We start from the raw sequence: 16,778 nt of genomic DNA, 5'->3' as shown, positions 1-16,778 counted from the left end.
TGTAAAACTTAATCAGTTCCCACCTTGCTTCCCCAGCAACAGCTCTCTACTGAAAAAGTGCTAGAAGTCAACAAAGCCCCAAACATACACAAACTAAGTAATGAAAGCCACAGTTTGGGATAATAATAAAAAAAAAAATCTCTTAACTACATGAGAGGGGAAAATAATGGATTCATGAAAAAATTGAAAATAAAGAATGCTGGAAAATCAGGATTTTTCTTAACTTTTCATTATAGAAATAAATATCCAGAATTCCCAAAGTAGAAAGAATTGCATAATGAACCCCCATCCACCCATCACCCAGCTCCAAGTATTGTCAACATTTTGCCAGTTTTGTTCCATCATTCCCACCCAATACACTCTCTTTTCCTTTTTCTGCAGTCTTTGGAAGCAAATTCCAGACATCTTGTCATTTCAAATGTAAATATGTCTGTATACATCTCTAACCCAGGGATTTTGATTTGCTTTGTTTTTGCATAACCTTCATGCCGTTGCCACATTTAACAAGTATAACATAAAGTCACCAGGATTCTTGCAAGCAGAGAAAAAATCTAATTACCACCTCAGAGTTTCTCCTGTTAGTGCTTCTCAAACTTGAATGTGTATAGGAATCAGTTGGGATCATTTTAGAATGCAGATTCTGATTCAAAAGATCTGGGATAAGGTGGGGAGTCTGCACTTCTAAAAAGCTCCAAGGTGACTCCAATGCTGTGATGTGCCTGTCTGTATATATTATGTCCCGCAGAAATAGCTATAGCTATGTTCTTTGATGCAATCTTGTGAGGGCAGATTGGTTAATCTTTTTGATTAGGGTGTGACCTTTTGATGGATGTTTCCATGGAGGTGTTACCCCACCCATTCAGGGTGGGTCTTAATTGAATCACTGGAGTCCTAGAAAAGTGTTCATAGGCAGAAAGAGTGCTGCAGCTGAGACAGACATTTTGAAGACAGCCATTGGAAGCTGACACAGACGTTCTGGAGAATGCCATTTTGAAAAACAACCTGGGAGCAAGCAGACACCAGCCACGTGCCTTCCCAGCTAACAGAGGTTTTCTGGATGCCAATGGTCTTTCTCCAGTGAAGGTACCCTATTGTTGATGCCTCACCTTGGACACTTTATGACCTTAAGACTGTAACTGTGTAACCAAATAAACTCTCTTTATGAAAGCCAATCTATTTCTGGTGTTTTGCGAAATGACAGCATTAGCAAACCAGAACATGTGGTAACCCTGGTACCAATGGGAGGTGGGGCCAACATGGAATGAATGGATCAAACCAGTGTCACCAGAACAAATTGTGACTGCTCCTGGTTCCAAAGCCTCAAGTAAAAAGAGAAGCTGAGACGGAGATGAGAGAGTAGAGCTGCCGAGGTCACTGTTGTGCAAATGACCACAGGTGTAGGAGTTTCCTTGGGCTGCTGTGACAAATGACCACAAACTGGGCAGCTTCAAACAAGAAAATTTATTCCCTCACGTCTGGAGGCCAGATGTTCAAGGTGTCAGCAGGGCCACACTCCCTCCAGAGGCTCTAGGGGAGGATCCTTCCTGGTCTTTTTCCAGCTGCTGGTGGCCCGAGGCCTTCCTTGGCTTGTGGGTGCATCACTCCAATCTCGGCCTCTGTCTTCTCCTGGCCTTCTCCTTTTGGTGTGTCTTCTCCTATTCTGTCTCTTATCAGGACACTTGTCATTGCATTTAGGACCCACTCAGGTAATCCAGGAAGATCTCATCTCTCATCTCAAAATCCTGAACTTAATTATATCTGCAAAGTTCCTTTTTCCACATAAGGTCATGTTCACAGATTCTATAGATAAGAAAGTGTTCGTATCTTATGGGGACCACCATTCAGCCCACCACAATGGGTAAGAAGAAAAGATGAAGTGGGAAAAGATGCAGAATAGAAGACAAATCCAGGTTCGATGGCAGTGGCCAAGGGTAAAACTATGTGTTAACAGAGTTCCCAGGTGGAACTCAAGTGGGGCCATCTGCCTGAAGAAAAAACTCTTCTATTTCTGACCGCAGATTAAGGGGAGAGGCAGGGAGAGGGAAGATCCATTCTCTGCTGGCCTAGTTTCCATGGAAGCGAGTCTCTATCCTGGGGCCATTCTCTAGTCTTATTCACGGATAAAATGACTTGTTGATGGCCATAATTAAAAAGCAATGTCAAGAAGCAGCGTCAGCATTCTTCATTTGCACTTTACACATGAGCAAGAATGGTTTAGTAAAATCAGAGCTTTAGGGTTTTATTTTCTCCATCAGGAAAAGGGTTGCTACTGTTTGGGACAAGCCTCATTTCTATAACAAGGGGATTTCAACCACTTTTGTTTCATTATGGGTCCTCAATGGGTGGGGACACTGGGTGTATAGATTTGGGGTAAGTCTGGTTTTGAACCCCAGTGGGGTCTGCTTTTCCATCAGGGTCTTGGCTGTGGTCCTGAAGGAGCCCAAGATTGAAGTATTGGATTGATTTAAGGTGGTTGATGGACTTGATTTGGCAGCTGTTCTTTCATACTCACTGGTTAATAAGATATTTTCTTCTTTACTCTTGGAAATGTGAACTTAATAAAGCACTAGGCCTCACAATAGCAAGTACAATGAAGATATATTTATAACATAGGATAGGTTAGTTCAAAAGAATTAGTGAATGACACACAGTGGGTCTTCAAATTATTGTTAAATAAATGAATGTTTGGAAGTGTATCTATGTGCAAAGATACTATCTTTAAAAATATCCCGTTCCATCTGAACATGGTACACAGCAACTGAGCAAATATATGTGGTGAGGGAGTTGGGAAGGGTGCTCTCCGATGGCACTCTTATTGAGTTAATAGTGTGGTTTTATTTTAATCCCACTAAAGTATTTTTGCCCAAATTGACTTCATTGTGACTCAAACCCTAAATCAAGTTCTGCTTCCTACTTGTTCGGATCATTCTTAGCCATCTGCAAATGGGTCAGGGAGAGTTGTTAACTTAAATTCAACACACATATGCACATTTGTTGAATGCCTACTAGGGGTAAAACTTTGTGTTTTATGCCAGGGAGATACCAAAATAAATAAGGCATAGCCCTACTCTCAAGAAGCTGGCAAACTAATGGAGAAAACAGGTTTTTAGATGATTATCTGTAATACAAAAGGAGATGAGATTGATGCTGAAGGGATGTACAAGTATGACAGAATGGCATGAGAGGGCCACACTGATCCAGCTCTGATGACACCTGGGACCAGCTGTCACCAATACTGTATGGGCACCCATTTCTCGGTGGACCCATGGAAGCTTGAGTCTGGAGACAGGTCTGGTCCTGACCTCAGGGTCAAGGAATAAAAGGAGTGGTTTTCACCTATCCCAAGCCAAGAAATAGCCCAGAACATGGACAAAAATTGAAAGAAAAAAAGAGAGGCAGGTTCCAAAGCTGGGCTTCCAGGCCAAGAATCCTGGACAGAGATGATGCGAACAAGCAAGTCAGAAGCCATCTCAGACATTTTTTCATCTTCATCATCACAAAAAAAGAAAGGGAGGACCTTCGGCAGTCTCAATCAGTAGAGGCCCAACTCTCATCTCAGTTCAAAATTTAGAGCTAAGCATTCATGCCACTTAAAAGTGGACAAAAGCAGTGGTTTGTCTACAACCACATAACAGAACAGTGCTGTTCACCATTTCCAAATGCAGAATATTTGAGAAATCTGGAAAATGAACCACCTAAAATAAATAAGCACTAAGCGAACTCAAGACCACACAACCCTTGCCAATGCTGTAACTGACAGTGGGTACAGGGAAGAATGTTATAAAATCTGCTTTTGCCCAAGCGATGAGCCAGTGAGTTTTAAGACTTTAAAAAAATCAAGGCAAACATTTACTCTTGCCTTCCGTCCAAGTTCAAATGCTACCTCCTCTGTGAAGCTTTTCATGATACCCTCTTTTCTGTGCTCCCACTGTGGTTTGTTCAGCCTCTGTGAGAGCTTTGCTCATTGTCCATATCAGGAAACAATGGTTGCAAGAAACAGAAATCCGTTTCAGCCAGCTCAAGGAAGAGGGCGCACTGGGGCAGACTCATGGGCATGGGAACCAGATTAGAAACAACTAGAGAAAAGAAACTGGAGCTGTAGAGACCAAGCTCCCTCTTTCCAGCTCTCAGAAGCCCCATAAACTCTCTCATCTCTGCTTCTGTCACTCACAAACAGCTTTCTGTTTTCCCTTATGGTGCACAGCAGCCAGACCAGAATCCACCAGCAGCTGATTAGTCACTGTATCTCTTGGTTCAAGATTTGACAGAGAGAGAACCCATTTGGTTTCAGCCAATCAATGGATTGTATGAATGGGTGTCACATGGTACAAATATGGCCCTAGAGGTGTCCCTTCCGCAGGGCCTATGAGCTGGGGTATCCCAAGAGAAAGTGCTGGTGAGCATCACCGGCATCCCAGAAGATGCTATTTTTAACTCTCTCTCTCCCCTGCGTCTAGGCTGTGAACACTGTGGGGCAATCCAGAATAGCTCCTAGCTCATAATATGTGAGAAAGGTAGGAAGCAGAGCATGGGTTGGATCAAACACTGGACTTCACAGTTTCCTAAATTCACTCTGCAAGAATTTGAGAAATAATTGAATGGTGGTCCCTGGAGGTCAAGAGAAAAGTGTTTAATCCAGCTGGGTTTGTTCTTGAACCTCATATGCTCAGCTGGGAGAATTTACCTGCACCTTGCAACGAGTGATTTGACATGGGAGTATACATTGTACCCTGATTAAAGCATAGTCAGCAAGCAGGAGGAATTGCGTTCACTAAGAGAGCTCATTCTACTTCCTGTTTAACTTACATAATTACCCATGTGGCCCGATGATTAAATGACATGGATGATAGACCCCCAGAACGATAGCCAGAGAGGCTCTTGGAAATCATTAACCACTCATTTTACCAAAGGGGAAACTAAGGCCCAGAGAGAGAACAAGGGCTTACAGAGCCAAGACCAAACCCAGGTGTTCGAGTCTGAATCCAGCCCCCTTTCCACCGTATGGCTCTGCAGAGACAAAGGCATCACGGGCACGGGTGAAACCAGCTCCTCTGCAGCTCCTGGAACCCCCAGAACAGCCAACAGTCTCGCCCTCACGATGCTCAACAAGCCGACGTCTGCAGAGTAGAAAATGCTGCCAGCTCTTGGGCAACTGAAGTAAAAATGTGATTGCTGCTCCCTACAGCTGGTCACTTCTTAGCTTCTTTTCTTTATCTTCTTTTTCCCTGCATTCCAGAATTGGCCCTTGACCCATCATAAAGAGTGTTGAGCAGCACTGGGAAAAAAGCAAGTTTTTCAAACCCAAGGAAAGAGAAACAGAAGGGGTGGTAGAGATGTCTGCCTGGTCATTAATGGGCCCCAGCCGCTGGCTGGATTTAGAACATTCCTTTAAGTGTCAGGGTGGAAATAGCCCACATGCCTCGGAGCGCAGAGCACGTCCCATTTGGGCAATTACTGGGGCTCTCAGGGCCAGTGGAATGGAAGGGTCGTGCTCCCAGAGCTCATTTCTACATTAGTTGTTTGATGTTGGGTAATGTTGCTTTGATCGGTTGGTTGGTTCCCAGGCTGGTCAGCTCACCTAATGTTAGAACTGACCTCTCTGAGTCCCGGGGCATGGAGGCGAGAGGCCTGAAGGTACACAGGATGGGAGGTTTCTTTGTGTGCAAGTGGGCCCGGACAAAATGTTTCAATTACTTTGCTTGTGGCATCCTTCACCTCTTCCAGTCCCTCTCTGTGAGTCTGCTTTCCGAGCTTTCCGAGACATGGGAGCCACCCAGGTTTTGGTGACTGCCACCCTCTCCCTGGTCCCCGGGTAGAGGAGATGGGGGACAGAGAGAGCATGAGGGGGTCTGCTGTCAACCCTCATTTTGGAGCAATGGACAAGCTTCTAGAGCTACTCCATATGCATGTGTGAATGACTAAGAAACCCCTAAACCAACGGTTCTGACATTTCAGCGGGCACTAAAACTATCCAGGAGCTGCTGGAACCCAGACCCCCACACCCCACAGCAGGTGTGGATTCAGCAAGGCCTGGAGTGGGGACGAGCGGGATCTGTATTTTAACAGGCACCTCAGAAACAGCAGAACCGATGGAATGGCAGGCGTTTATAATTCCAGAATGCTCTGCTTTTTACCGGGCAGGAAGTCTCACACAGAAGAGAACCCCAGGATACTTGTTTCCTAGGACTACTGCAACATAATACCGCAAATTGGATGGCTTAAAAAAAAAAAAAAATTATTCTCCCCCAGTGCTGGAGGCTAGGAGTTAAAAGTCAAGGTATCAGCAAAGCCAGACGCCCTCTGAAGGTTCTAGGGGAGAACCCTTCCTGGCTGCTTCTGGCTTCCAGCAGCAGCCAGCCAGCCCTGGCATTCCTTGGCTTGTGGCCGCAGCACTGCCTTCTCTGCCTCCGTCTCCCGTGTCTGTCTGTGTCTCCGTCTATGTTCTTAGAAGGACACAGGTCATGGTGGATCGGGGCCCACCTGATCTGGTTTGGCCTCATCGTAGCTAATCAATTCTTCAACGATCGTATTTCCAATAAGATCACGTTCACAGGACCAGGGATTAGACTTGAATGTGTCTCTTGGGATACCAGGATATTGATATTTTAATAATAGTTATATTTATATTTTATATTATATTGCTGTTTTTTTCTTTTAATTAAGGAGCTGCTCCCTGAGTGAAGTATCTCTGCACTTCCATTTCAGCAGCCACCGTGTGGCAGGACCAGTGGGTGATGGGAGCACCAGTGGGTGGTGGGAGCATCATCGTTGGGGGGAGCACCAGGGAATAGGAGGAGCATCAGTGGATGGCACATCCACTGGAAATCTCAGGCATCATAACAACAAGAGGTTTCCTGTGAATTTCAGAAGACTTCCATTATTTACCTGGGAGGCTCAAAAGGGTCTTGCCCACTTGGGTCTCTGTGCCACCAAGCACTCCCACTCGTATTTAAAGCAGCCCCTGCCCTGGGGGAGGCATGGCAGAGAGGCTAAGGGCAGAGGCTGGACCCAAATTCCCTGTGACCCTGGGCAAACCATGTCCTCTCTGTGTGCCTCAGTTTCTTTGTCTCTAACATGGGCGTATAACACAACCACTCCACAGGGGTCTTAGGAGGAGTTGATGAGTTAAGGCCTCCAGGGACTCAGGGAAGTTGCTTGATGCAGGACATGACCGTGGATGTTGGCCATGACTTCATCATACAAACCCTGCCCTGAGTATACAGGCAAAGCCAGGCCCAGAGGGGGTGTTAAGGACTGAACTGTGTCCCCCCAAACCCCTAGTCCTGTGATCGTGACCCTATTTGGAAATACCATCTTTGAAGATGTCATTAGTTAAGATGAAGCCAAAATGGAGTAGGGTGTGCCCGATCCAATAGGACTGGGTCCTTCTAAGAAGAAAAAACTGGACACAGACAGAGAGAAGGCAGAAGAGAGGCCGGGGAACAGATTCTTCCCTACAGGCCTCAGGGGGAACGCAGCCCCGCCAACACCTGGATTTTGGACTTAGGGCCTTGTGAACGGTGAGAGAAGCCCTGGAAGCTAAGATGGGGGACAAGGGGCACGTTCAAATGTACAGCAGCAAGTTTGGAACCAGAGGCAGCACTGGCACCCAGATCTTTTGAACTCTTCCCCTGTTGAATGTCTGACCTGAACCCTGACCAGGAATCTCAAAACCCCAAAATCCCAGTCACCGGCAGCAGCACAGCTTGTGCCCGAGGACCCCACACATGGCTCACCGTCTCACCCACTCACAAGGCAGAAACAATTCAGCAAAAGCTATTTTTGCTTCTTCCCACTTGAAAGCTGTGGCCAGTCTAGGGAGACCTCGCCCACCCACTGCCTGGCTCCAGCCCTGAACTGGTGGAGGGCTGTCCCTTTCCCTGATCCCCTGGACATCAAGTTCTGGTCACTAAGTGCCTGCCTCAGTTTACCTCGGACATAATGAGAAATAGTCACTATCTTGTTATAATTCGTGGGGTCGCCCAGCAGCTTTGTCTCTCAGGAGGAGGGAGGGGGCACCCAACTCTCCCCTTGGGACTCTCAGCTCCCTGGTTATCCTGCAGCCCCCAGGGACACCGCTTGGTCCTGGGATAATGTAAGATCAAAAGTTTTTTCTGTTCTTATTTCCGTTCCTATGTTTTCAGGAACAATCCAGCTTATTCATGTGTCCCTGCCCCTGCCTTCTCTCCTTCAGTAGAGAGAACTAAATATCCTGCCCTCTATGGCTAGAGACCCTTCCAAATCCATTGGTTCCCTCCAATGACACAGCCCATGGGAATCCTTGGAGAAATGCTGGAATGTTTGCCAAGAATTGGGCACTGGGTATTCCATTTTGAATCAGATCATCACAAGCAGAAGATGAGGAAACAATCTCATGGGAAGCCCCTGAATCCCAGGGTCTCGGCTTCTGGACACAGAAAAACAAACAGGACTGACATCCCTCCTTCCTGCTCCCCCTCCATCCGGTGGCCCCTGGGCTGGGAGAGCCTGTGGGAGGGAACAGATCCGACCTGGCAGGTGTGAGACACGATTAGCCCTGCCTCGTGGCTGCCAGGATTTACACCTGCAGGAAAACCAGCCTGAAGCCCCAGGGAGTCCACCCAGAGTGACAGTCCCCCAGAAAAAGGAGGCCAGCCAGAAGGATGCTGGGGGGTGAGGGGGTGGGCTTAAGATTCAGCATCTTCTGGGAAACTTCCAAACTCCACCAAAGCTGAGTCCTACTCAGCCTAAACCTGTTTCCAGTCCTTCCAAGGGAGGGAGCCCAGGGGTTTAATACTGCTAGGAAGACTCCAAATACTGAGCAGACAATATATTACTTATTTCACACCCCTTCCTACTGTCCTCCAGGCTTCCTTGACTGGGAGATTTATAAACATCATCCAGGCCCCAACTCTCCAAATTGTGAGGACCATGAAGGTGGGCCCCATGACATTCATTTTTTGTATGTGTAGCCTAAAAAGTCACACTGCCACACTACTGATTTCAGTCCAATACTGCCTTCACCCAAGCTTACAGAATTAAAGGCAACTGAAACTCGCACTGCTGTCCGTGAAGACAAACACCAAAGAAAAATTATTTTCAAAATGCAGAGCAACAATTCTTAAAATCTTCTTTCCCCCTCTCCCTTTCTCTCAGCCTCCCACACACACAGACGTCGCCCCAACCCATCCCTCAGTCCCTCAACCAACATAGCCCCATACTCTCCTCTAACCCAGGCCCCGGCCCGGTCATTTCCCCCTGTCCAATATGTTAAAGTTCCACAAGCAAAGTGGCAGATGACTTCAGTAGATCTGATTCTGATTTAACTGGCATACAGTTGGCTCTTACTTGCAAGACTAGGCTAAAAATCTATGGCTTATTTTTTCAACCTTGATTCAAATCAACTATTTAAAAATATTACTTGAGGCGGTGTCTTAGCTTGCTGAGGCCACCACAACAAAGGAATACAGACTGGATGGCTTAAAACAACAGAAATTTACTGTCTCACGTTCTGGAGGCCACAAAATCTGAATCACAAAGTCAGAGGGCCCGGCTGCCTCTGCGGTCTGTAGGATCTGGCAGCGGCTTGCCAGAAATCCATGGTGATCTTTTGCTTCTGGCATAACTCAATCCCTGTCCCCATCGTCACATAGCCACCTGCCCTTGTCTGTCTGTGTTCGTGTGTCTGAATTTCCCCTTCTTAGAGGAACCCCAGTCATACTGGGTCAGGGCCCCCCTACTCCAGTTTGGCCTCATCTTAACTGATCACATCTTCAAGAACCTATTTCCAAATAGGACACACCCACAGGACCGGGATCAGGACTTGAACTAATCTTTTGGGGGGACAATTCAATCCATGACAGATAGTTGAGGAATCTGAACACTGACTGAACAGAATATAATGAGAAACTGCTGTTAATGTTTAAGGAGTATGAATGACATCAGCCATGTGAGTTTTTCTAAGAGTCCTTCCATGAGGCCTCCATTGAAATATTCATAAATGAAAAGATACGGAGTCTGACACTGGCTTCAAAAATAATCCATTTGGTAATGAATTGACAGTTGTTGAAGCTGGGGATAAATGCATGAATTATTGAATTATCGAATATCAACAAGCAGAAAGAACAGGATCTTTTCCATAATACAAAGTTTAAAGTGAAAGATAAAATGCTTCGAGTGAAAAAAAAAATCTATGGCCTAACAGGGGCAGCCCAAGGGGCTCTCAGTGGCCAGACTGTCCGCCGGCCAGTTGGGAAGCAGGGGCCTGAGGGACGGGCCTGACACCCCAGCGAGGGGGCCCCACGGCTCCTTCTGACGTTCTCTCCCCACCTCAGCCAGGTTGTGTCTGCCCAGCTACTTTGCCATTCCAGCTGAGACCTAAGCCTCGATATCACAATCCCATGCTGATTTTACCATGGCGAGGAAATGCCAAATCCGTTTGAAAACATGTTTAGGAATAACAACCGCCTTAAACTTGCTGGGAAGAGGCTAGCCTCATCTGAAACATGCTGTCTGCGATCCGCACAGCTCCTCTGTGTCTACTATTTGGATAACTCATTTTGACAGTTCAGGGAGCCTCCCCCCCTCCCGTCTCCCCACCTCTTTCTCTTTTCCTCTATCTCCCTCCCTCTCTCTCTCCCTCCCCCCTCTCCCTCACTCTCTCTTTCCCTCTCACCCCCCTCTCCTCCCCCTCTCTCCCTCCCCTGTCTCCCCACCCCTTCCTCTCCCTCCCCTCTCCCCCCACCCCCTCCTTCCTGGAGGAGGGAAACGAATGAGGCTGTCCCACTGGCACAAAGGCAGGTGGTGCCTTCTCAGATAAGGGCGCCAATCACTAGTGAGTGAGAAGCAACCAAATATGATAGACGTGTTCTCCATAACATGAAACAGAGGCTCTCATAGCAGCAGCCGCCTCCCGGTTGGGGCTCATTTGCAGCAGACCCGGGTAGAAAAGTCAGCAGAGAGCAGAAATCCCTTTCAACATTCCTAAGAGGGTGATGGGCAATATTTCACTCAAAATAAAGCCCTGAGAGGATTCAGATGTCAGAGAGAACTGCCGACCTCCAGAAACCTCTAGCCCAGGAGTCCTGAGGCAGATTAGGACTACAAATATGAAAATAGAGAGAGCCACCCCATGGAGCCAGGAAACAGAATAAACCATGTGCTCAGTGGAGAGGCCCATGCATAGAGGAGGGGACAGTTAAGGGGATCGTGGGGAGGGGGAGGCAGCAGTGCAGCTCCACTAGAGAAGGGCAGCTGGGAGAAGGGCATCCCAGACGGGGGAGACCCCACCCCAGGTACGGCAGCACCTGAGAAGGTGAGGGTCACAGCCCTGATGCCACACTGCTGGCACATAGGGGAGGGTAATGACTAAACCTAACAATGAAGGCAGTGGGCTTCTGGGGGAATTTGTGTCCCAGACACTGCGTGTAGCCCTTCCTAACATACCCCATCTCATTATATCTTCCCAACCCAGAGATCAGGACGATCATCATTCCCAGTTCACAGATGAAGAAACCGAGGCCCAAGGTCTTCTGACAGCTCCCTGGTTCCTCCCATTCTCCTCTGACTCCAGAGCCTGCCCTCCTCATCTTGAATCATAGGAAAGGAAGGTTAGAGTCCAGCTGTGGGCGAGCTGTCCAGCTGAGGGCCTTGGACTTCATTCCTAGGCAGTGGGAAGACACCACGGGACTTTTGAACAGAGAAGTGCCATGCTTGGGCTTGTGTTATAGGACCGAGGGTCTGGAGGGGGGAGGGGATGGATGCTGAGAGAACTGTAGCTCTCTACTCCTGGTGATGGGGGGAGGGCCCTGACCTGAGAACCTGGAGGGGACAAGGGAAGGACAGGCGACACTGTGAAGGTAGGTGGGGCGGGGCTGAGCTACCCCCACCCTCCACCCCAAAGGCCCAGGGACAGGAGGAACTAAAGATAATTGGGTACCCAGCCGAGGTGATGGTGTAAACGCAGCAGAGGCAGGGTGTCCCCACCCCCCAGCTTCCTCCTGGCTGCTTGAACGCTTTCCAGGCCAACTTCCCACTCCCAACACTCGTGTTTCTTTGCCCAGGGCCCTGCGCACCGATGAGGAGGCTGGAGAGCCCAGGAATGAATGGCCCCCGGGAACAGCCTTCGGATGACGAAGCAGCAGCCCCTGGGATGCAGGGACTCTTGGGCTTGGGGACTATAGCATCTCCCAGAGTTCCCCATTGGGACCAAGCCCCAGTTGCCCACAACACCTGTCACAGCTTCCTGGGGCTGCTGTAATAACTGACCACAAACAGGGTGGCTTAGAGCAACAGAGATCTATTCTCTCTCAGTTCCAGGGGCTGGAGGTCCGGAAATGAGGCGCTGGCAGGGCTGTGCTCCCTCTGAAGTTTCCAGAGCAGGATCCCTCCCTGCCTCTACCTGGCCATCCCTGGGCTCCCTGGCCCGTGGCTGCCTCTCCCCAGCTCTGCCTCTGCCATCATGGGGCCTTCCTCCTTGGGTTTCTGTGCCTCCGTCCACTCCTCTTCTTCTAAGGACACTGGACACACTGGATTAAGGCTTGTCCTAATTCATGGCCTCATCTTAGTGCAGCTGTACCTGCACAGACCCCATTTCAAAACACTGCTATGTCCACAGGTACTGGGTCAGGACTTGCCCTGTCCATCCATGAGTACCAGATCAGGACCTGCCCTGTCTATTTGGGGGACATGCCCATAACAGTCACTGGTCTGAAAGCATAGCACTGGTAGGCTGCTCACCTCCCCACGCCCCCAGCAATGCTGCCTGGGCTCACCTCCACCTAAAGGACATGCTCTTGAATCCTTGTCTCAGGGTCTACTTTTAGAAGAGGCCAAACCACCACAAAATAAACGGCAAAATCCTTGCCATAGTTACAAGCCCTGGAATGGTCTGCAACCCCCACCTCCCCAGACCTCTCTCCTCCCACTTCTTTCTGCTCTCACTGTGAACCTTCATTGGGGGCTATCAGACCCCCACACACAGTCCTACAGGCCTTCACATGCACGTGCTGATGCCCTTGCCAGAAGCTTCTCCCCACTACCACCACCTCTTTCAAGGAGTTGCCTCCTACTCATTCCACTTATCTAAGCTTTCCTTCATCCGCCAAATTGCATCATGCCCCTCCTGTACTTTTCTTCTGTACCACTAAGCAAACATGCAATCCTATTTTTATTTTTGTGACTTTTTACATTAACAGCTCTCTTCCATAGTTCAGTGAGGACAGAGAGCTGCTCTGGCTCTCTAGGTTACCACTGTATCCCCCACACCTAGTACAGTTGGGCACATAAGAGATACTCAGTGAATGGTCATTGAAAGTATTTTATTGAAGGGCAGCCAGAATGCCAGGCATTTTCATGAAAGGATAGACGGTATTACCACTAAGGGCCAAAGCAAACACTTTTTTGCACTGGGGGGAGAAGGGCAAAGACAAGTATGTAATTATGGAAACAATAGGAGGGAGAGGTTAGGTGGGGGTTGGGAAGAGATCTTTGGTTGGTTGGTTGGTTCAAAAAAAAAAAAACATAGTAGTTTCATTTCAGTTGTGCAATGCTTTGAAGCCTTTTTCAACCTTCTGACACATATTATCTCATTTGATCTTCACAATTCCTTGAGATGGGCAGTGCAGGCCTCTCTGAATATCTGTCTTCCAGTTTGCATTAAAAGGGGGAAATTAAGTATCCTCTCAAAATAGCTAGTAAAGCCAGAGCTGACACTCAAATTCAGGTTTTCCAGGTTTCAATTCTGGTCTTTTTTCTAAAAAGCATGGAGTGGAAAACATGAGCAATAATTCATGGAAGAGAAATGATTTCAAGGGCTGATTAAAAGATGGTAAAGATAGGATTAGGAGAGAGAAGGAAAGATATAACATTACTTAGAGAAAAAACTCAAGCATGCGAGGGAACGAGTGGATTAAAAGGACTTTGAAGACGTGCTTAGCAGTACCTCTGCATCCCATTCCATGAATTATTGACTCCCCCGATGACTTGGTGGGGTGAATCTTCTCTTTCCAGTACAGGCACTTCTCAGTAAACATTCCCTTACCCAGAGCCTATGGAGTCTGGGAAAGCATGCTCTGCAGGTGACTGCCTTCTCATATCTTTCCTCTAGTGTCTATTCATAACCCATATAAACCTGCGACCCACATGTCCCCATCTTTGTATAGTAGTGAATTTGAAGAAAAGCAGAATCTAACAGAAAAATACAATTGGAAGGAATTCAAATAATTACCCAGCCAACCCAGTTCTGCCTCAGTTCTTTCATATATATCAATCTAACATCTCTAAACTCCTCAGTTTTCTCTTCCCTTTGCCCACTGCCTGGTTTCTGCAACCAGACACTGTCCTCCTTATAGCACAAAGAGGTTCCGGAGGTACGGAGACTGCAAAACGTTTGTAATTCGACATCTTTTCTTCCAACCCTTTCAGTCTCAGGAGGAGTGAGAAAGGACGCTGAGCTCTCTACAGTCACGCAGCCTGCCCCTCAAAGCACATCGGCCGCATTCCTTCTTGAATTTTTCATGCCTTTTCTCCTTTATCCCCAAGGTCGCTGGATTGAAGATCATGGAGTCATTCACAACATGATGTTCAACACAGAGACGCTCTGGAAGCACACCTACAAGGCCACCCAGAACAAGTCTGAGTGGTGGGACAAACGGGTCCTCCCCCTCTGGATCACAGCCCAGAGGCAGGTGCTGTCAGGCCCCTGGGTGGGCTTCAAGGACATCACCTCTCAGTCCTAGGCAAGCGGGACTAGGGTTAGAATCTGGGCTCTGCCACACAGAAGCTGTGTGACCTTGGGCAACTTACTTACTCTCTCTCACCCCAAATGTGAAATAAGGATGAAATGACTACTGGCTCTACTCAAAGTTAGGTCAGATTCAGAGGTTAAAGACACAGTCCCTGCAAGCCTGCCCTCGCTTCAGACACCAGCCAAGGGTTTGGGAAGTTCCCAGGGCCACTCTCACTTCTGACCAACTGGCTACAAGCTGCAGAGTTTCCCACGCCCCGTCAGACTTGGTAATTCGGTACAAGGACTCACAGAACTCAGGAAAGTGCTATCCTGACGATTACAGCTTTATTATAGCAAAACGGATAGCAATAAGAAGGAGCCAAAAGAAGAGCCACATGGGGTGAGGTCTGAGAGAGTCTCAAACACTAACCTCTGTGGACTCGGAACCTTCCTGGCACATCGGTCTATGTTACTGAAGAGGGACGCCCCCTCGAGCGGCGGTGTCCAGAGTTTTTACTGGGGTTTCATGGCCTCCATGTGATTGATGAATCCATGGCCAGGAAGGTGAACTCAACCTCCAGCCCCCTCCCCAACTTCCTAATCACAGGGTTGGTGTGGCCGGTCCCCAACCCTAAGACCACCCAGTATGACTGGTCCCACCTCAGTGAGCACAAACTGTGAGGCACTGTGGTGGAGTCACATGACTAACAGAAGCCACTCCTATCACTGGGGAAAGTCCGAGCATTTAGAGGGTACACTCCGCCCCCCTTGCCGCAGGACAAGAGCTGGCACAAAGGGTAGACCCCTTTTTGGAAGCCAAATTCCTTAGGACACAGGGATAATGCTAGTGTGTGTACTTCATGGATTTGATGTGAGGATTCAGTGTGCTATGGTGCAGTTGGTACTGAGCAAACGCTCAGCAGAAGTTAGCTCTTCCTAATGCTGGACCAGTCTCCATGAAGGCAGGGCCTGGTTGTTCATGACTGTGGTTCCAGGACCTACTAGGTTTTACATCAATATTTGTTTATGCCCTACCTCCAACTGGATGGCATAAAAGTCCTTGGAATGAATGCAACTGACTGTTTCACACATTTTTGGCCCGTGACGAGCTACAAGAATATTAGCTCGAGAGGAGTCTGGTGGACATTCATCACGGCTGTGAAAAAGCCGCAAGCAGAGCTGTGTTGAGTCATCAGCCAAGTGTTCAGCTCCCACTCCCAAGAGCTGGTGCCAGCTTTGAGTTTTCTCAATGAGCTTCCAAAGTCATTGTTTTCAAATATGACTCCTTTCTGCTTCCCCCACACACCACCAAGGAAACACCTTTGCTCCAAGGCTACCTGTGGCACCTGGTGCTTCACCTCCGTACTCCAAGCCGACGCTGTGCATGTAGCTCAGAACACAGGCCGTGCAGTTAGACTCCCGGCACAGGGTCCCAGCTGGCTCCACCCTTCCCCAGCTGCGGGACCTCGGGCAATGACTTACTCCCTGGGCCTGAGTTTCCCATCTGTGAACTGAAGATTATCACGGGACTGCTGGGAGGATTAACCAAGATAATACATGTAGGGGGCTTAGAACTAAGTGCTCAAAAAATGTTAGTCTTTCTACTGATGAAGACTCCATAATTTTAGCACTTCTCCAACTAAGCCAGAACTATCCCCTAGGACATTCTGTGATGATGGATTTGTCCTACCCTTCACTAACCAACACGGTAGCCACTAGGCACATGTGGCTATGGATGGCTGAAAAACTGAATTTTTTATTTTATTTCATTTTAATTAATTTAAATTTAAATTTAAAAACCACCTGTGGCTAGTGGCTACCGTATGGGACGCAGCCAGCAGTTGCCCATGACCCTATTCCTTTTTTTTTCCCCATTGTCACATTTTTAAACCTTCCAGCAAACACCATGCAAATAAATTCTGTCCTCCCAAGAAAATAACATTTATAGCACCAACGATGTGCCAGGCACCAATTTAAGTGCTTTAAATGTATGGATTCATAACAACTCAGAGACAGGTGCTACGATTATGTCCATTTCTCAGATGAGTAAACTGAGGCACAGAGCGCTGTC

At 47.9% G+C, this 16,778-nt stretch overlaps 1 protein-coding gene across 1 annotated transcript in view; it reads left to right on the top strand.

Annotated features, from left to right (window-relative positions):
- Positions 1 to 16,778, top strand: part of LOC119517237 (ectonucleotide pyrophosphatase/phosphodiesterase family member 7-like) — a 47,059-nt gene that overhangs the window by 4,781 nt on the left and 25,500 nt on the right. Inside the window, exon 3 of the mRNA XM_037813803.1 lies at positions 14,521 to 14,666. Within this exon, the coding sequence (XP_037669731.1) occupies positions 14,521 to 14,666 (146 nt within the window). The remainder of the gene's footprint in view (positions 1 to 14,520; positions 14,667 to 16,778) is intronic.

Source organism: Choloepus didactylus, chromosome 21, assembly GCF_015220235.1.
Source record: "Choloepus didactylus isolate mChoDid1 chromosome 21, mChoDid1.pri, whole genome shotgun sequence".
NCBI lineage: Eukaryota > Metazoa > Chordata > Mammalia > Pilosa > Megalonychidae > Choloepus > Choloepus didactylus.
This window is presented reverse-complemented; position numbering and strand designations above follow the sequence as displayed.